Source organism: Oncorhynchus gorbuscha, linkage group LG19 (assembly GCF_021184085.1).
Source record: "Oncorhynchus gorbuscha isolate QuinsamMale2020 ecotype Even-year linkage group LG19, OgorEven_v1.0, whole genome shotgun sequence".
Classification (NCBI taxonomy): Eukaryota; Metazoa; Chordata; class Actinopteri; order Salmoniformes; family Salmonidae; genus Oncorhynchus; species Oncorhynchus gorbuscha.
The window spans coordinates 16,845,571-16,866,969 of NC_060191.1; the positions used below are offsets into that span (position 1 = coordinate 16,845,571).

At 47.4% G+C, this 21,399-nt stretch overlaps 1 protein-coding gene across 1 annotated transcript in view; it reads right to left on the minus strand.

Moving 5' to 3' along the window:
- Positions 1 to 940: 940 nt before the first annotated feature.
- The window catches only part of LOC124006023 (metalloreductase STEAP4-like), a 43,922-nt gene continuing 23,463 nt past the window's right edge, over positions 941 to 21,399 (minus strand). The window contains exons 2-3 of the mRNA XM_046315686.1: positions 1,381 to 1,551; positions 941 to 1,156 (exon numbers count right to left, since the gene is read on the minus strand). Of these exons, the coding sequence (XP_046171642.1) occupies positions 941 to 1,156; positions 1,381 to 1,551 (387 nt within the window). The remainder of the gene's footprint in view (positions 1,157 to 1,380; positions 1,552 to 21,399) is intronic.

The following is a 21,399-nucleotide window of genomic DNA, read 5'->3' on the forward strand; positions in this document are numbered from 1 at the left end:
ATGTTGCCTGTAATCCATGGCTTCTGGTGTGGGTATGTACGTACAGTCACTATGAGGACGACCTCATCGATGCACTTATTGATGAAACCAGTGACTGATGTGGTGTACTCTTCAATGCCATCGGAAGAATCCCGGAACATATTCCAGTTTATGCAAACAAAACAGTCCTGTAGCTTAGCATCTGCTTCATTTGACCACTTTTTTATTGACCAGGTCACTGGTGCTTCCTTCTTTAGTTTTTGCTTGTAAGCAGGAATCAGGAGGATAGAATTATGGTCAGATTTGCTAAAGGATGAGAGCTTTGTACACATCTCTGTGTGTGGAGTAAAGATGGTCTAGAGTTTTTTTCCCCTCTGGTTGCACATTTAACATGTTGGCATAAATGAGGTAAAACCTATTTAAGTTTCCCTGCATTAAGAACAGGTGTGCAAAGCTTGTAGCATCATACCCGAGAAGACCTGAGGCTGTAATCACTGCCAAAGATGCGTCAACAAAGTACTGAGTAAAGGGTCCGAATACTTATGTACATTTGATATTTCAGGTTTTTAATTTTAAAACATTTGCAAAACATTTTAAAAACCTGTTTTTGCTTTGTCATCATGTGATATTGTGTGTAGATTGATGAGGGGAAAAACAAATCCATTTTACAATTAAGGCTGTAACGCAGCAAAATGTGGAAAATTAAAGGGGTCTGAATACCTTTCCAATGACCTGTATCCCGAGACTCGGAGAAGTGTATCCTAGACATATGATATGTCAGTTTTTCATTTTCTGCCCTAATAGTTAAAGTTAGGATTTTTTATGGGTATATCTGTACCTGTGGGCAAGATACAGTGACCCTGTGGAGTTATTTGTATTGCATCTTAATCATATAACTCAAATCAAGAAATACTTAATTACTAATGTATGTAAAAACAACCATTAATCACAGTAATTATTTTCAGAGGTGGCTGATTTTTCGTCTCCTACCGGTGTGGTCCACACAGGGGGTGATGAGCAGCAGCTTGAGCAGCAGCACCACAGAGGGAAGCACCAGACACAGCATGTAGCCTGGTGGGGTGTACCACTTGTAGGTGGAGGAATGCAGGAACTTGTTCCAGCCATACAGGAAGCCATGGGCTCTACACAACAGCAGTGTCAGGTGGCCCAGCTTGGACTGGTGGGGAGAGCACACAACACAAGTGTCTCAAGTGATCACAATTTGTGACGTATTGATTTAACCCTATTTACAGCTCTGATGATAACTGAATCAATCTTATTATTTACAGCTCCATGATGCCGCAGGAAATTCTCAGAGAAACACATTTTCAGAAGTGAAAGAGTGATAACAGAGAGGGTTAGATTTTGACACATGTACAGACACGCATGCATTCCCTGTACCTGTACGAAGCTGAACTCCCTCCAGCTGAGAGCTGCTCCTACAGAGGGCAAGGAGGTGATCCCCAGCAGGACGTAGAGACAGAAGCCCAGGATCCCCAGGACATAGAAGGAATCTGTGCCCCAGGCCTCTGTGTTGTCAAAGTCAAATGGAGTGGTCTTATTGGCTTTTCTCTGAGAGAGAGAGAGAGACAAAGAGAGACAGCAAGAGGCTGGTAAAAACTAAAGATACATTATTATCTTTATCCCAGTCACAAGAATATACAGTTGAAGTCGGAAGTTTACATACACCTTAGCCAAATACATTGTTATGCAGGTGAATGAGGACCCAAAAGCGACTTGGCGAAAACAGAGTCTTTATTCCAGTAAAGGAAAATAGGCAATACTCCTAGACAAATCGGAGCAGAAAACAAAACATAAAAAACAAGGACAGACTGGAGACTCGACCATAAATGTCATGTTTTGTCTTAACATAAAATTCCCCTAATCATCATTTAGTCTTCCCACACCTGTTCCCGATCCTTTCCCCTGATTAGAGTCCCTATTTATTCCTTTGTGTTCCGTTCCTGTCCCGTCGGTTCCTTGTTTTGTAACTAATTCCACTCGTAGTGACGAGGACAGACTGGAGACTCCCTGACCATAAACTGTAGATTGCCTCGGGAAGGCACCGACGCTCGTTACACTGCGTAGCAGACTCAGACACCTGCTCACACGCAGCATCTGAGGGAAACAAGACACAGCACGGCGAACAATATACAAGGATCCGACAGGACAGAAACGGAAGACAAGGGGAGAAATAGGGACTCTAATCAGAGGACAAGATAGGGAACAGGTGTGGAAAGACTAAATGAGTGAGTAGGAGAATAGGAACAGCTGGGAGCAGGAACGGAACGATAGAGAGAGGAGAGAGAGGGAGGGGGAGAGAGAGGGATAGAAAATCTAGGGAACGAACCTAATAAGACCAGCAGGGGTTAGAAACGAACAGAAGGGAAAGCATAATGACAAGACAATATAAGACAAAACATGACAGTACCCCCACTCACCGAGCGCCTCCTGGCGCTCTCGAGGAGGAACACTGGCGGCAACGGAGGAAATCATAGTAATTCTATCACAAACGGTCCAGCACGTCCCGAGAAAGAACCCAACTCCTCTCCTCAGGACCGTAACGAAAATGCTGAACGATAAAAAGGGAAACTAGGGTACTACTCTAAAAAAAAATGAGACACGGGTAGAGAACTGAAAGCTTTAGAGCAAACAGGACCAAACAGGCCAGGAGAGTAACAACTAGGGACAGACTGAGACACAGCAAGGGCAGGAACAAGAACAGGAGAGATGCGATGGCAGGGAACAGACTGAGACCCAGCAAGACCAGGAGCAGAAGCAGAAAAAAATTACCAGACTTATTCTGCGCGCAGTCCGAACACGCAGCCACGAAACGGCGCGTGTCACGCTCCTGAGTAGGCCACCAAAACCGCTGGCGAATAGAAGCAAGCGTACCCCGAACGCCGGGATGGCCAGCTAACTTGGCAGAGTGAGCCCACTGAAGAACAGCCAGACGAGTAGAAACAGGGACGAAAAGAAGGTTACTAGGACAAGCGCGCGGCGACGCAGTGTGCCTATAACCTCCTTTTTCGTTTTGTCTTATATCATCTTGTCATTTTGTGAGAGGAGAGGAGTTTCCTCCTGCTGGTCTTTGCCGCCAGTTAGCGCCAGGAGCTCGTGAGTGGGGTACTGTCATGTTTTGTCTTATATCATCTTGTCATTTTGCTTTTCCTTCTGTTCCCCCTGCTGGTCTTATTAGGTTCGTTCTCCTTTTCTATCCCTCTCTCTCCCCCTCCCTCTCTCTCTCCTCTCTCTCTATCGCTCCCTCCCAGCTGTTCCTATTCCCCCTAATCATCATTTAGTCTTCCCACACCTGTTCCCGATCCTTTCCCTGATTAGAGTCCCTATTTATTCCTGCTTGCTTAACCTGTCTCTCAATTCCCCAGACAGTCAACCCGACAACACGCCCAACAGGAAGGATCCCCTCGGGATCGGTAGAAGCCACAGAAGAACTAAAGAGACGGGATAAAGCATGAGGCTTGGTGTTCTTAGTACCCGGGCAATAAGAAATAACGAACTCGAAACGAGCGAAAAACAACGCCCAACGAGCATGACGCGCATTCAGTCGTTTGGCAGAACGGATGTACTCAAGGTTCTTTTGGTCAGTCCAAACGACAAAAGGAACGGTCGCCCCCTCCAACCACTGTCGCCATTTGCCTAGGGCTAAACGGATGGCGAGCAGTTCGCGGTTAGCCACATCATAGTTACGTTCCGACGGTGACAGGCGATGAGAAAAATAGGCACAAGGGTAGACCCCATCGTCAGTATCGGAGCGCTGGGACAGAATGGCTTCCACGCCCAGCCCCGACGCGTCAACCTCAACAATAAACTGTTTAGTGACGTCAGGTGCAACAAGGATAGGAGCGGATGCAAAACGCTTCTTGAGGAGATCAGAACAACAATCATACGACCGGTGAGGAGGAAGGGAGTTGGCTCTGGACCGACTGAAGACCGAGCGCAGATCATGATATTCCTCCGGCACTCCTGTCAAATCACCAGGTTCCTCCTGAGAAGAGGGGACAGAACAAACAGGAGGAATAGCAGACATTAAACACTTCACATGACAAGAAACGTTCCAGGAAAGGATAGAATTACTAGACCAATCAAAAGAAGGATTATGACACACTAGCCAGGGATGACCCAAAACAACATGTGTAAAAGGTGAACAAAAAATCAAAAAAGAAATGGTCTCACTATGGTTACCAGATACAGTGAGGGTTAAAGGTAGGGTTTCACATAATATACTGGGGAGAGGACTACCATCCAAGGCGAACATGACCGTGGGCTCCCTAACTGTCTGAGAGGAATGTCATGTTCCCGAGCACAGGCTTCGTCCATAAAACAGCCCTCCGCCCCAGAGTCTATTAATGCACTGCAGGAAGCTGCCGATCCGGTCCAGCGTAGATGGACCGGTAAGGTAGTACAGGTACTTGACGGAGAGGACCGTCTAGTAGCGCTTATCAGTCGCCCTCCGCTTACTGATGAGCTCTGGCCTTTAACTGGACATGAAATGACAAAATGACCAGCGGAACCGCAATAGAGACAGAGGCGGTTGGTGATTCTCCGTTCCCTCTCCTTAGTCGAAATGCGAATACCCCCCAGCTGCATGGGCTCAACACCAGAGTCAGTGGGGAAAGATGGTAGTGTCGGAGAGAGGGGAGACACAGTTAACGCGAGCTCTCTTCTATGAGCTCGGTGACGAAGATCTACCCGTCGTTCAATGCGAATAGCGAGTTCAATCAAAGAATCCACGCTGGATGGAACCTCCCGAGAGAGAATCTCATCCTTAACCTTAGCGTGGAGTCCCTCCAGAAAACGAGCGAGCAACGCCTGCTCGTTCCAGTTACTGGAGGCAGCAAGAGTGCGAAACTCTATAGAGTAATCCGTTATGGATCGATTACCTTGACATAGGGAAGACAGGGACCAGGAAGCTTCTTTCCCAAAAACTGAACGATCAAAAACCCTTATCATCTCCTCTTTAAAGTTCAGATAATCGTTAGTGCACTCAGCGCTTGCCTCCCAGATAGCTGTGCCCCACTGCCGAGCCCGACCAGTAAGGAGTGATATGACGTAGGCAATCCGAGCTCTCTCTCTTGAGTATGTGTTGGGTTGGAGAGAGAACACTATATCACACTGGGTGAGAAAGGAGCGGCACTCAGTGGGCTGCCCAGAATAACATGGTGGGTTATTAACCCTAGGTTCCGGAGGCTCGGAAGACCCGGAAGTAGCTGGTGGCACGAGACGAAGACTCTGATACTGTCCTGAGAGGTCGGAGACCTGAGCGGCCAGGGTCTCAACGGCATGCCGAGCAGCAGACAATTCCTGCTCGTGTCTGCCGAGCACCGCTCCCTGGAACTCGAGAGTAGAGTAGAGAGAATCCATAGTCGCTGGGTCCATTCTTGGTCGGATCCTTCTGTTATGCAGGTGAATGAGGACCCAAAAGCGACTTGGCGAAAACAGAGTCTTTATTCCAGTAAAGGAAAATAGGCAATACTCCTAGACAAATCGGAGCAGAAAACAAAACATAAAAAACTAATTCCACTCGTAGTGACGAGGACAGACTGGAGACTCGACCATAAACTGTAGGTTGCCTCGGGAAGGCACCGACCGTAGCAGACTCAGACACCTGCTCACACGCAGCATCTGAGGGAAACAAGACACAGCACGGCGAACAATATACAAGGATCCGACAGGACAGAAACGGAAGACAAGGGGAGAAATAGGGACTCTAATCAGAGGACAAGATAGGGAACAGGTGTGGAAAGACTAAATGAGTGAGTAGGAGAATAGGAACAGCTGGGAGCAGGAACGGAACGATAGAGAGAGGAGAGAGAGGGAGGGGGAGAGAGAGGGATAGAAAAAGGGAACGAACCTAATAAGACCAGCAGGGGGAAACGAACAGAAGGGAAAGCATAATGACAAGACAATATAAGACAAAACATGACAGTACCCCCCCACTCACCGAGCGCCTCCTGGCGCTCTCGAGGAGGAACACTGGCGGCAACGGAGGAAATCATAGATCACAAACGGTCCAGCACGTCCCGAGAAAGAACCCAACTCCTCTCCTCAGGACCGTAACGAAAAACGATAAAAAGGGAAACTAGGGTACTACTCTAAAAAAAAATGAGACACGGGTAGAGAACTGAAAGCTTTAGAGCAAACAGGACCAAACAGGCCAGGAGAGTAACAACTAGGGACAGACTGAGACACAGCAAGGGCAGGAACAAGAACAGGAGAGATGCGATGGCAGGGAACAGACTGAGACCCAGCAAGACCAGGAGCAGAAGCAGAAAAAAATTACCAGACTTATTCTGCGCGCAGTCCGAACACGCAGCCACGAAACGGCGCGTGTCACGCTCCTGAGTAGGCCACCAAAACCGCTGGCGAATAGAAGCAAGCGTACCCCGAACGCCGGGATGGCCAGCTAACTTGGCAGAGTGAGCCCACTGAAGAACAGCCAGACGAGTAGAAACAGGGACGAAAAGAAGGTTACTAGGACAAGCGCGCGGCGACGCAGTGTGCGTGAGTGCTTGCTTAACCTGTCTCTCAATTCCCCAGACAGTCAACCCGACAACACGCCCAACAGGAAGGATCCCCTCGGGATCGGTAGAAGCCACAGAAGAACTAAAGAGACGGGATAAAGCATGAGGCTTGGTGTTCTTAGTACCCGGGCAATAAGAAATAACGAACTCGAAACGAGCGAAAAACAACGCCCAACGAGCATGACGCGCATTCAGTCGTTTGGCAGAACGGATGTACTCAAGGTTCTTTTGGTCAGTCCAAACGACAAAAGGAACGGTCGCCCCCTCCAACCACTGTCGCCATTTGCCTAGGGCTAAACGGATGGCGAGCAGTTCGCGGTTAGCCACATCATAGTTACGTTCCGACGGTGACAGGCGATGAGAAAAATAGGCACAAGGGTAGACCCCATCGTCAGTATCGGAGCGCTGGGACAGAATGGCTCCCACGCCCAGCCCCGACGCGTCAACCTCAACAATAAACTGTTTAGTGACGTCAGGTGCAACAAGGATAGGAGCGGATGCAAAACGCTTCTTGAGGAGATCAGAACAACAATCATACGACCGGTGAGGAGGAAGGGAGTTGGCTCTGGACCGACTGAAGACCGAGCGCAGATCATGATATTCCTCCGGCACTCCTGTCAAATCACCAGGTTCCTCCTGAGAAGAGGGGACAGAACAAACAGGAGGAATAGCAGACATTAAACACTTCACATGACAAGAAACGTTCCAGGAAAGGATAGAATTACTAGACCAATCAAAAGAAGGATTATGACACACTAGCCAGGGATGACCCAAAACAACAGGTGTAAAAGGTGAACAAAAAATCAAAAAAGAAATGGTCTCACTATGGTTACCAGATACAGTGAGGGTTAAAGGTAGGGTTTCACATAATATACTGGGGAGAGGACTACCATCCAAGGCGAACATGACCGTGGGCTCCCTAACTGTCTGAGAGGAATGTCATGTTCCCGAGCACAGGCTTCGTCCATAAAACAGCCCTCCGCCCCAGAGTCTATTAATGCACTGCAGGAAGCTGCCGATCCGGTCCAGCGTAGATGGACCGGTAAGGTAGTACAGGTACTTGACGGAGAGGACCGTCTAGTAGCGCTTATCAGTCGCCCTCCGCTTACTGATGAGCTCTGGCCTTTAACTGGACATGAAATGACAAAATGACCAGCGGAACCGCAATAGAGACAGAGGCGGTTGGTGATTCTCCGTTCCCTCTCCTTAGTCGAAATGCGAATACCCCCCAGCTGCATGGGCTCAACACCAGAGTCAGTGGGGAAAGATGGTAGTGTCGGAGAGAGGGGAGACACAGTTAATGCGAGCTCTCTTCTATGAGCTCGGTGACGAAGATCTACCCGTCGTTCAATGCGAATAGCGAGTTCAATCAAAGAATCCACGCTGGATGGAACCTCCCGAGAGAGAATCTCATCCTTAACCTTAGCGTGGAGTCCCTCCAGAAAACGAGCGAGCAACGCCTGCTCGTTCCAGTTACTGGAGGCAGCAAGAGTGCGAAACTCTATAGAGTAATCCGTTATGGATCGATTACCTTGACATAGGGAAGACAGGGACCAGGAAGCTTCTTTCCCAAAAACTGAACGATCAAAAACCCTTATCATCTCCTCTTTAAAGTTCAGATAATCGTTAGTGCACTCAGCGCTTGCCTCCCAGATAGCTGTGCCCCACTGCCGAGCCCGACCAGTAAGGAGTGATATGACGTAGGCAATCCGAGCTCTCTCTCTTGAGTATGTGTTGGGTTGGAGAGAGAACACTATATCACACTGGGTGAGAAAGGAGCGGCACTCAGTGGGCTGCCCAGAATAACATGGTGGTTATTAACCCTAGGTTCCGGAGGCTCGGAAGACCCGGAAGTAGCTGGTGGCACGAGACGAAGACTCTGATACTGTCCTGAGAGGTCGGAGACCTGAGCGGCCAGGGTCTCAACGGCATGCCGAGCAGCAGACAATTCCTGCTCGTGTCTGCCGAGCATCGCTCCCTGGAACTCGAGAGTAGAGTAGAGAGAATCCATAGTCGCTGGGTCCATTCTTGGTCGGATCCTTCTGTTATGCAGGTGAATGAGGACCCAAAAGCGACTTGGCGAAAACAGAGTCTTTATTCCAGTAAAGGAAAATAGGCAATACTCCTAGACAAATCGGAGCAGAAAACAAAACATAAAAAACTAATTCCACTCGTAGTGACGAGGACAGACTGGAGACTCGACCATAAACTGTAGGTTGCCTCGGGAAGGCACCGACCGTAGCAGACTCAGACACCTGCTCACACGCAGCATCTGAGGGAAACAAGACACAGCACGGCGAACAATATACAAGGATCCGACAGGACAGAAACGGAAGACAAGGGGAGAAATAGGGACTCTAATCAGAGGACAAGATAAGGAACAGGTGTGGAAAGACTAAATGAGTGAGTAGGAGAATAGGAACAGCTGGGAGCAGGAACGGAACGATAGAGAGAGGAGAGAGAGGGAGGGGGAGAGAGAGGGATAGAAAAAGGGAACGAACCTAATAAGACCAGCAGGGGGAAACGAACAGAAGGGAAAGCATAATGACAAGACAATATAAGACAAAACATGACATACATTTAAACTCAGTTTATTTAATCCTAGTAAAAATGTCCTGTTTTAGGTCAGTTCGGATCACCACTTTATTTTAAGAATGTGAAATGTCAGAATAATAGTAGAGAGAATGATTAATTTCAGCTTTTATTTCTTTCATCACATTCCCAGTGGGTCAGAAGTTTAAAAAACACTCAATTAGTATTTGGTAGCATTAACTTTAAATTGTTTAACTTGGGTCAAACGTTTTGGGTAGCCTTCCACAAGCTTCCCACAATAAGTTGGGTGAATTTTGGCCAATTCTTCCTGACAGAGCTGGTGTAACTGAGTCAGGTTTGTAGACCTCCTTGCTCGCACATGCTTTTTCAGTTCTCCCCACAAATCTTCTATAGGATTGAGGTCAGGGCTTTATGATGGCCACTCCGATACCTTGACTTTGTTGTCCTTAAGCCATTTTGCCACAACTTTGGAAGTATTCTTGGGGCCATTGTCCATTTCGAAGACCCATTTGCAACCAAGCCTTAACTTCCTGACTGATGTCTTGAGATGTTGCTTCAATGTATCTACAATTTTCCTTCCCTCATGATGCCATCTATTTATCTATTTTGTGAAGTGCACCAGTCCCTCCTGCAGGAAAAGCACCCCCACAACATGATGCTGCCACCACCGTGATTCACATTTGGGATGGTGTTCTTTGGCTTGCAAGCCACCCCCTTTTTCCTCCAAACATTACAATGGTCATTATGGCCAAACAGTTCTATTTTTGTTTCATCAGACCAGAGGACATTTCTCCAAAAAGTTAGATCTTTGTCGTCATGTGCAGTTGCAAACCGTAGTCTGGCTTTTTTATGGCGGTTTGGAGCAGTGGCTTCTTCCTTGCTGAGCGGCCTTTCAGGTTATGTCGATATAGGACTCATTTTTACTGTGGATATAGATACTTTTGTACCTATCTCCTCCAGCATCTTCACAACGTCCTTTGCTGTTGTTCTGGGATTGATTTGCACTTTTCGCACCAAAGTACGTTAATCTCTAGGAGACAGAACGCGTCTCCTTCCTGAGCGGTATGACGGCTGCGTGGTCCCATGGTGTTTATACGTGCATTCTATTGTTTGTACAATAAAACCTTTAGTCGTTTGGAAATTGCTCCCAAGGATGAATCAGACTTGTGGAGGGCTACAATTTTTTTCTGAGGTCTTGGCTGATTTCTTTTGATTTCCCATGATGTGAAGCAAAGAGGAACTGAGTTTGAAGGTAGGCCTTGAAATACATTCACAAAGGCACAGTCAACTTAGTGGTTGTAAACTTCTGACCCCCTGGAATTGTGATACAGTGAATTATAAGTGAAATAATATGTCTGAAAGAGCTGCTGGAAAAATGACTTGTGTCATGCACAAAGTAGATGTCCTAACCGACTTTCCAAAACTACAGTTTGTTAACAAGAAATTTGTGGAGTGGTTGAAAAATTAGTTTTAATGACTCCAACCTAAGTGTATGTAAAACTTCAACTGTATAGTGTATTGGGGAGAGAATCAAGAGTAGTTTCACTAGATATTGTGTGTAAGTGGACCGGGCAGTGAGCAGTGTCTCTGTACATTACTAGTAAAGTAATAGTATGGGGACGTGGACCAAGGATCTCTGTCTGAATGTAATTGTGACACAAGCAGAGCACCCCTGTGGATTTAATCAAACTGCAAGGCAGGGAATGCACATACGCATGCATGCACACTCACACACACACACCTCTTTCTCACGCACACACGCACACACACACACACACTCTCTTTATCTTTCTCTGTCACATACACACATTAACACACAAACAAACACTACTGCAGTGCTCTATTGTGTTGAAAAATAGGTAGTTATGAGGGAAGAGCAGTGTGTGTGTGTTCAAAGAGCATGTGAGGCAGATTCAGGTCTCCTCTCCAGAGGGTTGAGGTGTTTGTTTTTCTCTCTGAAGCTGAGGCATGAAGTGCCTCATCTCCACAACATAGCTAAGTGTGTGTTTGTGTGTGTGTGTGTGTGTTTGTATACTATAACAATGCTGTCCTTGTTTCACCAGGCAATGGAAATTCACTAAAAAATGTAAGTAAAACAAACAAAATGCCTCCACACTGGCCAAAAGTGGGATATTTATTTATTTATTTTTATTTATTTATTTTTTGACCAGAGGAAAAAGTGCCTTCATCACCACTTCCAGCAGAATCTAGTCTCCCATCCAGGACCAACCTGCTTAACTTCTGAGGAAAGCCAGCAGTGGGATGCAGGGTGGTATGCTGCTGACAGTAAGTGACCATAAGAGGGTGAGAGAGTGAGACAGAGGGAGAAAGAGAGGCTATCACAGTTTATAGTAGAACATCTCTCTCTCTCTCTTTCTTTCTCTCTCTCGCTCTCTCTCTCTCTCTCTCTGTGTCTCTGTCTCTCAGTCTTATGGCTTGGGGGTAGAAGCTGTTCAGGTTCCTTTTGGTCCCCGACTTGACGCTCCAGTACCGCTTGCCGTTGAGTAGCCGAGTGAACAGTCTATGGCTTAGGTGGCTGGTTCCTTTGACAATTTCCCAGGCCTTTCTCTGACACCACCTGGTACAGAGGTCTGCACCACCTTCTGTAGCACCTTGCGATCGTTGTCATACCAAGCAGTGATGCAGCCAGTCAAAATGCTCTCAATGGAGTAGCTGTAGAACCTTTTGAGGATCTGAGAGGCCATGCAAAATCTTTTCAACCTCCTGAGGGGGAGAGCTGTGCCCCATCGATTTGGAAGGGGGCGTGCTCGCCCTTCCATTTCCTGTAGTCCACGATCAGCTCCTTTGTCTTGCTGAAATTTAGGGAGAGGTTGTTGTCCTGGCACCACACTGCCAGTTCTTTGGCCCCCTCCCTGTTGGCTGTCTCATCGTCAGGTCTACCACCGTCGTGTCGTCAGCAAACTTGATGATGGTGTTGGAGTCGTGAGTGGCCACACAGTCATGGGTGAACAGGGAGTACAGGAGGGGAGTAAGTGCACACCCCTGAGGGGCCCAAAGCATTTCATGGTTACAGATGCGAGTCCTACGAGACGATAGTCATTTATGCAGGTTACTTTTGAGGAACAGGAAGAGGTACAATGTTGGTCTGCTTGAAACATGTTGGGATTACAGACTGGGACAAGGAGATGTTGGACATGTCTGTGAAGACGCTTGCCAGGTTCACTATTGGGTTCAGATTAAGGTTTAGGTTTTGGAGAAGAAGCTGGGGATTCTCAGGAAGAATAAAGATGTGAGATAAAAACAGAACGTCCCATAAGTATACTCCATAAATATTCCATCAGACAAACACAGGCGTTCATTATGAAACTATTAGAAGATGGCTTTATGAGGAATAAAAAACAGATTGGATGAAACTGCTGCTTTGGGGATTGTGTGTGTGTGTGTGTGTGTGTGTGTGTGTGTGTGTGTGTGTGTGTGTGTGTGTGTGTGTGTGTGTGTGTGTGTGTGTGTGTGTGTGTGTGTGTGTGTGTGTGTGTGTGTGTGTGTGTGTGTGTGTGTGTGTGTGTGTGTGTGTGTGTGTGTGTGTTAGCTCTTTCCCTGACTTTTGTGAGTGTGAGAGTAACCCTGCTCTCTATGCAGTATCTAGGACAGGACAGATTGGCTGGGCTTTATCATCTCTGTCTTTAAATGTGAAGTTTACAGTTTGATGGACATTTGAAGTCCTGAATCTTATCAGCCCGACCCAAGCTGCAGGTATCAAAGCTGGGAGGAATTTCATGAAACTGCTGATTTTAGAGATTTCGATGGTTTCCACTTACATTCTGCAGCATTCCCTCTCTTTTACGTAGACTTTTACAAAGTAAACTGCAGCATTTTTCTAGAAGTCTCTACTCTATAGAACACTCACAACAATGGTACAGAGCTGCCTCTGCATTAAGAGCCAGGCTGTGTTAACATGCTTGTCTCTTTTCAGATGAGAGTGTTCTTTAAATCATTAAGTTGCCTTGAGTTTGACATGATGAGGCTGTTGGTAGACTAATGAGCAATGGCCTCAGTGCAGTGGTATATCAGGGTTTGTGATTTCAATTCTCGCAGGGGCCTTCAATAATTTTGACCAACCATGTGCCATTCACCCACATCATTGGAATGTGCTATTTCAGTAATAGCTCAGAATGACATTTCCCTGGCTTGTCTGTCAGAACAGAATGCTCCGACTAAAGTGGTTGTGTGCGTTCAGGCAATGGTGAGCTATGTGGAACATACTTTCTGTGGAATTCCTGTTTTATTGGAAATTATAGGACATTGTTATGGTAATTACATCCTATCTTTACTATAGTAAAATAACAACAACATGAATACTAACAAACATAAAATAATATTTATCATAACTTATATGAATTATATCCTGTCATGTTCCTACTGACATGCTCATTAGAAAAGGAACATTATTTAGTACTGTATTGTGTATTATATGAATGAATTCTGTTTATCATTCTAATTTGTTATGTTGTGTTTTAATTGAACATGTTACCAGATGTCTGTTTGCCCCAGTCAGCAGTTAATACAACGTGTACCATATCACAGTAATAAATGGATGACGATGAATGTCATTTCTAATATTCCTTCATCCCGCAGAGGTTTTAGTGCAAAACACTACTACAAATGTACTTTATGTTACATACATGTCGTTGAACCCGGATCTCCTCTTGGGCAAGCTCTGTCTGTCTGCGTGTGTGTGTGTTTGCACGGGTATCAGGGAAAGGTTAAGGGATCTAGTCTGATATAAATTATTCATGTCTTTGTAGTGTGTGTGTGTGTGTGTGTGTGTGTGTGTGTGTGTGTGTGTGTGTGTGTGTGTGTGTGTGTGTGTGTGTGTGTGTGTGTGTGTGTGTGTGTGTGTGTGTGTGTGTGTGTGTGTGTGTGTGTGTGTGTGTGTGTGTGTGTGTGTACATGTTTTTGTAGCATAGCAATGTATGCCGTGGGCATGCAAACCTGAACAGGCAGGTGTCGGGCAGGAAACACTGAGCTGAGAATCACACATCAGATGAAGTCCTGTGAACTGGATGGTGGATGAGAGAGCAGATGAAGTTCTGTGAACTGGATGGTGGATGAGAGAGCAGATGAAGTCCTGTGAACTGGATGGTGGATGAGAGAGCAGATGAAGTCCTGTGAACTGGATGGTGGATGAGAGAGCAGATGAAGTCCTGTGAACTGGATGGTGGATGAGAGAGTAGATGAAGTCCTGTGAACTGGATGGTGGATGAGAGAGCAGATGAAGTTCTGTGAACTGGATGGTGGATGAGAGAGCAGATGAAGTCATGTGAACTGGATGGTGGATGAGAGAGCAGATGTTGGGCCACAATGCTGAATTGTGCATTTGTTTATGCCATAAAGACATAATAATAAGAATGTTTCATATTATTTGTTGCTGTATGGATCTCAAATCTTTTATTGTAGGCAGATCCCAGAATAAACTGCTTAGCAGCCATAACGTATCCGAATTCTCCCAGAATGAGAGAGTGAGAGAGCAAGAGCGAGAGAGAGAGGAGAGGGAGGGAGGGAGGGAGGGAGGGAGGGAGGGAGGGAGGGAGGGAGGGAGGGAGGGAGGGAGGGAGGGAGGGAGGGAGGGAGGGAGGGAGGGAGGGAGGGAGGGAGGGAGGGTTTTGTACACTGGCATTTTTGTCTCAGTATGTATGTGTGTACGTTGGTTCATTTCTGTCTGACCGCTGTGAGACTAGTGGTCTTTGACCCGCCCTGTTACATGCTGTTACTAGGGTTACTCCAGGGCTGATCTGATTGGTTCTCACAGGAGAAAATGCTTAATTAGTCTGAATCCCCTTCCTGTTAACCTTGGGATTCAGCAGAAACCACACACACAGACACACACAGCAACCAGGTGGAGCTGACAAACAGTGACCATCATGGAGTGAAAAACGTTGTTATTGTAAATCATTCATATTCCTCCCCTGTTGAGAGACAGACAGAGACAGACAAGTCTCACAGCAGGCAGTAGCATAGAGTTCTCATTCAGACACTTTCACCAGTTTCCTCCAGAAAAAGTGCTATTTTAATCTCTGACTAATTCCAGGAGAGGACAGCTCTGGTCTGGGAGAGCTGTAGGGTGTGTAGGGGTTAGTTTGAGCACAGCACTAACACACTGAGACTTTCCCCTGGCTGTGAGCGGATGTGAACATACAGGCTTCAACAGGATCAGAGAAACACTGAGCTCAGAATCACACCTCAGAAGAGGCTGTCATTGTTGTGTGTGTGTGTGTGTGTGTGTGTGTGTGTGTGTGTGTGTGTGTGTGTGTGTGTGTGTGTGTGTGTGTGTGTGTGTGTGTGTGTGTGTGTGTGTGTGTGTGTGTGTGTGTGTGTGTGTGTGTGTGTGTGTGTGTGTGTGTGTGTGTGTGTGTGTGTGTGTGTGTGTGTGTGTGTGTGTGTGTGTGTGCACGTGTGCCGGTGTGTGTGTGCACGTGTGCACGTGTGCCGGTGTGTGTGTGTGTGCACGTGTGCCGGTGTGTGTGGGTGTCTGTGTGTGACAGTAATCCCTCTAGCTGTGTCCAGGTCACATAGCCAGCCAGGTAACCGTAGAGATTCAATTAAGTAGCCAATGGAACGTGTTTGTGTGAATGGAGGCGTGTTATTAGTCAGTGACTGGGTTGACATTTCAGTGTCACACCTCTGCACTCCAAAAAATGTAAGTGCCAGACAGAATACACCATTTTTGCAGTATAACTTGTCATAACAGATGACCGACAGGGATATAACACGTTATGATAGTGGTAAAATGACATTCTGACAGGCCGATGACAGTAAAGGACTGGATGTGTCTTGATCAATATAAACATTATCCTTCCTAATGAGATGAATGAGTGCAGTGCACTGTTTTGTTGAGTTATAAAGTATATGCCGTATATATTGTAATTGTCAGCACAGTAAACTTGTATGACCTGGCGTTTGTTATTGACCGGAAGATGGGCCTGACTGCTACTGACAACACAAACTGTGTGTATGTGTCAGCCAGTGCTAATGCCAGGGAGGAATGTGTGAAAGCTGTCAGAACATGAGGTTCCTGAAATAGACTAAAACACCTTCCTATGGGAAAGGGATAGGGGGTTAGGGGGTTAGGGGGGGAGAGAGAGAGGATGGAAAATGAGAGGAGGAGGGAGAGCGAGTGAGAGAGGGAGGAGAATGAGAGGGGAGAAAAGAAAGAGAGATGAAGCAAGGGTGGAGGATGGCGAACGAGAGGGGGAAGAAACGATAGATGGAGAAAGAAAGGAGTTGAAAGAGATAGAGATTGAGATGGGAGGAGAGGGGAGTATAGAGCAAGATTTCACTTTGTGAGACAAAAATCCAAGATTTCAGGACAGTGACAATGATGAGTTATAGATAGGAGATCACACACAGTAAACTCCCACCAATGATAAATCCTTTATGTGGTTCTTATGGTCTATATTCTATTCAGCCTGTCAAAAGCCACTAATATAACATGGGGTATGTGTACAAATTCACCTAGGACATATGGGAAAAGATCAGCAACAAACATTGTTGTTGATCTATATCAGCATGAGAGACCAATGGGGAATTGACACGTTCACTCATTCATTTATAATGGAGAGAGTCAATACTTCACCCACTCTTTCACTTGAAACGTATATGATTCCAGTCACTTAATTAAAGATGGGAATTGAGCATTGAGAGAGAGAGAGAGAGAGAGAGAGAGAGAGAGAGAGAGAGAGAGAGAGAGAGAGAGAGAGAGAGAGAGAGAGAGAGAGAGAGAGAGAGAGAGAGAGAGAAGAGTGAGGGATACAATCATTCTTTCAATCACCTCGAACCTGTTCCTATAAAAAAAAGAGAAAGATGGTCTATAATTCTGCTACCTGGGTCTCCATACCACCACTCTACTCTGAGGCGTTCTCTATAAGAGTGAAACATTTACCAGAGTCGTCACATAGCAATAGCTTGACCTTGATTTTCACATTTGATAAGAGAGATAATGGTTGTGTTAAGCAGGTGAGTGAGGACCCAAAAGCGACTTAACAGAAACTGAGTTTATTTAAGTCCAAACAGAAATAACATAATCCTCAATCCTTAACAGGAAATGTCCAAACGGGGATAACAGAAATCCTCTAGTTGTAGAGGGGAATTTGCAGGATAAGCGGCAACAGACGGCAGGTCCCTTCGGGTAGGCGTGGGCCGTAGCTGACAGAGACACCTGCTCACACGCAGCATCTGATGAAGGCAAAACACGACAGGACGGAACAAGAACACAGCAACAGCAAACAAGAATCCGACAAGGACAGAAGCAGAAACAGAGAGAGAAATAGAGACTTAATCAGAGGGCAAAATAGGGGACAGGTGTGAAAGAGTAAACAAGGTCGTTAGGAGAATGAGGAACAGCTGGGAGCAGGAACGGAACGATAGAGAGAGAGAGGGATAGAGAGAGGGAAAGAAACCTAATAAGACCAGCAGGGGGAAACGAATAGAAGAGAAAGCACAGGGACAAGACATGACAATATATGACAATACATGACAGTACCCCCCCACTCACCGAGCGCCTCCTGGCGCACTCGAAGAAGAAGGAAGAAGAAGTCGCACTGCGACAGGATTAACGACCTGAGAAATACGGAACGGACCAATGAACCGCGGGGTCAATTTGCGAGAAGCTGTCGTAAGGGGAAGGTTACGAGTGGAGAGCCGTACTCTCTGACCGCGACAATACCTAGGACTCTTAGTCCTACGCTTATTGGCGGCTCTCACAGTCTGCGCCCTATAACGGCAAAGTGCAGACCTGACCCTCTTCCAGGTGCGCTCACAACGTTGGACAAAAGCCTGAGCGGAGGGAACGCTGGACTCGGCGAGCTGGGACGAGAACAGAGGGGGCTGGTACCCAAGGCTACTCTGAAAAGGAGATAGCCCGGTCGCAGACGAAGGAAGCGAGTTGTGAGCGTATTCTGCCCAGGGGAGCTGTTCTGCCCAAGACGCAGGGTTTCGAAAGGAAAGACTGCGTAAGATGCGACCAATAGTCTGATTGGCCCGTTCTGCTTGACCGTTAGACTGGGGATGAAAACCGGAAGAGAGACTGACGGAAGCCCCAATCAAACGACAAAACTCCCTCCAAAACTGAGACGTGAATTGCGGACCTCCGAAACGGCGTCTAACGGAAGGCCATGAATTCTGAACACATTCTCAATGATGATTTGTGCCGTCTCTTTAGCGGAAGGAAGCTTAGCAAGGGGAATAAAATGAGCCGCCTTAGAGAACCTATCGACAACCGTTAGAATAACAGTCTTCCCCGCTGACGAAGGCAGACCGGTAATAAAGTCTAAGGCGATGTGAGACCATGGTCGAGAGGGAATGGAAAGCGGTCTGAGACGACCAGCAGGAGGAGAGTTACCTGACTTAGTCTGCGCGCAGTCCGAACAAGCAGCCACGAAACGGCGCGTGTCACGCTCCTGAGTAGGCCACCAAAACCGCTGGCGAATAGAAGCAAGCGTGCCCCGAACGCCGGGGTGGCCAGCTAACTTGGCAGAGTGAGCCCACTGAAGAACGGCCAGACGAGTAGAAACGGGAACGAAAAGGTTACTAGGACAAGCGCGCGGCGACGGAGTGTGAGTGAGTGCTTGCTTTACCTGTCTCTCAATTCCCCAGACAGTCAACCCGACAACACGCCCCTCAGGGAGAATCCCCTCGGGGTCGGTAGAGGCTACAGAAGAACTGAAGAGACGGGATAAAGCATCAGGCTTGGTGTTCTTAGTGCCCGGACGATAAGAAATCACGAACTCGAAACGAGCGAAAAACAACGCCCAACGAGCATGACGCGCATTCAGTCGTTTGGCAGAACGGATGTACTCAAGATTCTTATGGTCAGTCCAAACGACAAAAGGAACGGTCGCCCCCTCCAACCACTGTCGCCATTTGCCTAGGGCTAAGCGGAGGGCGAGCAGTTCGCGGTTTCCCACATCATAGTTACGTTCCGACGGCGACAGGCGATGAGAAAAATACGCGCAAGGATGGACCTTATCGTCAGAATGGGAGCGCCGGAACAGAATGGCTCCCACGCCCACCTCTGACGCGTCAACCTCAACAATGAATTGTTTAGTGACGTCAGGAGTAACAAGGATAGGAGCGGATGTAAAACGCTTCTTGAGGAGATCAAAAGCTCCCTGGGCGGAAACGGACCACTTAAAGCACATCTTGACAGAAGTAAGGGCTGTGAGAGGAGCTGCCACTTGACCGAAATTACGAATGAAACGCCGATAGAAATTCGCGAAACCGAGAAAACGCTGCAACTCGACACGTGACTTAGGGACGGGCCAATCGCTGACAGCATGGACCTTAGCGGGATCCATCTGAATGCCTTCAGCGGAAATAACAGAACCGAGAAATGTGACGGAGGAGACATGAAAAGCGCACTTCTCAGCCTTCACATAAAGACAATTCTCTAAAAGGCGCTGGAGAACACGTCGAACGTGCTGAACATGAATCTGGAGTGACGGTGAAAAAATCAGGATATCGTCAAGGTAAACAAAAACAAAGATGTTCAGCATGTCTCTCAGTACATCATTCACTAATGCATGAAAGACAGCTGGAGCATTAGCGAGACCGAACGGCAGAACCCGGTATTCAAAATGCCCTAACGGAGTGTTAAACGCCGTTTTCCACTCGTTCCCCTCCCTGATGCGCACGAGATGGTAAGCGTTACGAAGGTCCAACTTAGTAAAAAACCTGGCTCCCTGCAGAATCTCGAAGGCTGACGACATAAGGGGAAGCGGATAACGATTCTTAACCGTTATGTCATTCAGCCCTCGATAATCCACGCAGGGGCGCAGGGTACCGTCCTTTTTCTTAACAAAAAAAACCCCCGCTCCGGCGGGAGAGGAAGAAGGCACAACGGTACCGGCGTCGAGAGCAACAGACAGATAATCTTCGAGAGCCTTACGTTCGGGAGCCGACAGAGAGTATAGTCTACCCCGGGGGGGAGTGGTCCCCGGAAGGAGATCAATACTACAATCATACGACCGGTGAGGAGGAAGGGAGGTGGCCCTGGACCGACTGAAGACCGTGCGCAGATCATGATATTCCTCCGGCACCCCTGTCAAATCACCAGGTTCCTCCTGTGAAGAGGGGACAGAAGAAACAGGAGGGATAGCAGACATTAAATATTTCACATGACAAGAAACGTTCCAGGATAGGATAGAATTACTAGACCAATTAATAGAAGGATTATGACACACTAGCCAGGGATGACCCAAAACAACAGGTGTAAAATGTGAACGAAAAATCAAAAAAGAAATGGTCTCACTATGGTTACCAGATACTGTGAGGGTTAAAGGTAGTGTTTCACATAATATACTGGGGAGAGGACTACCATCCAAGGCGAACATGGCCGTGGGCTCCCCTAACTGTCTGAGAGGAATGTCATGTTCCCGAGCCCAGGCTTCGTCCATAAAACAGCCCTCAGCCCCAGAGTCTATCAAGGCACTGCAGGAAGCAGCCGAACCGGTCCAGCGTAGATAGACCGACAAGGTAGTACAGGATCTTGATGGAGAGACCTGAGTATTAGCGCTCACCAGTAGCCCTCCGCTTACTGATGAGCTCTGGCTTTTACTGGACATGAAATGACAAAATGTCCAGCGGAACCGCAATAGAGACAGAGGCGGTTGGTGATTCTCCGTTCCCTCTCCTTAGTCGAGATGCGAATACCCCCCAGCTGCATGGGCTCAACACCTGAGCCAGTGGGGGGAGATGGTAGTGATGCGGAGAGGGGGGACACTGTTAACGCGAGCTCTCTTCCACGAGCTCGGTGACGAAGATCTACCCGTCGTTCTATGCGGATGGCGAGTTCAATCAAAGAATCCACGCTGGAAGGAACCTCCCGGGAGAGAATCTCATCCTTAACTTCAGCGTGGAGTCCCTCCAGAAAACGAGCGAGCAACGCCGGCTCGTTCCAGTCACTGGAGGCAGCAAGAGTGCGAAGCTCTATAGAGTAATCCGTTATGGATCGATCACCTTGACATAGGGAAGCCAGGGCCCTGGAAGCCTCCTTCCCAAAAACTGAACGATCAAAAACCCGTATCATCTCCTCTTTAAAGTTCAGATACTCATTAGTACACTCAGCCCTTGCCTCCCAGATTGCCGTGCCCCACTCACGAGCCCGTCCAGTAAGGCGAGATATGACGTAGGCGATACGAGCTCTACCCCTTGAGTATGTGTTGGGCTGGAGAGAGAACACAATATCACACTGGGTGAGAAACGAGCGGCATTCAGTGGGCTGCCCAGAGTAACACGGTGGGTTATTAATTCTGGGTTCCGGAGACTCGGAAGCCCGGGAAGTAGCTGGTGGATCGAGACGGAGATTGTG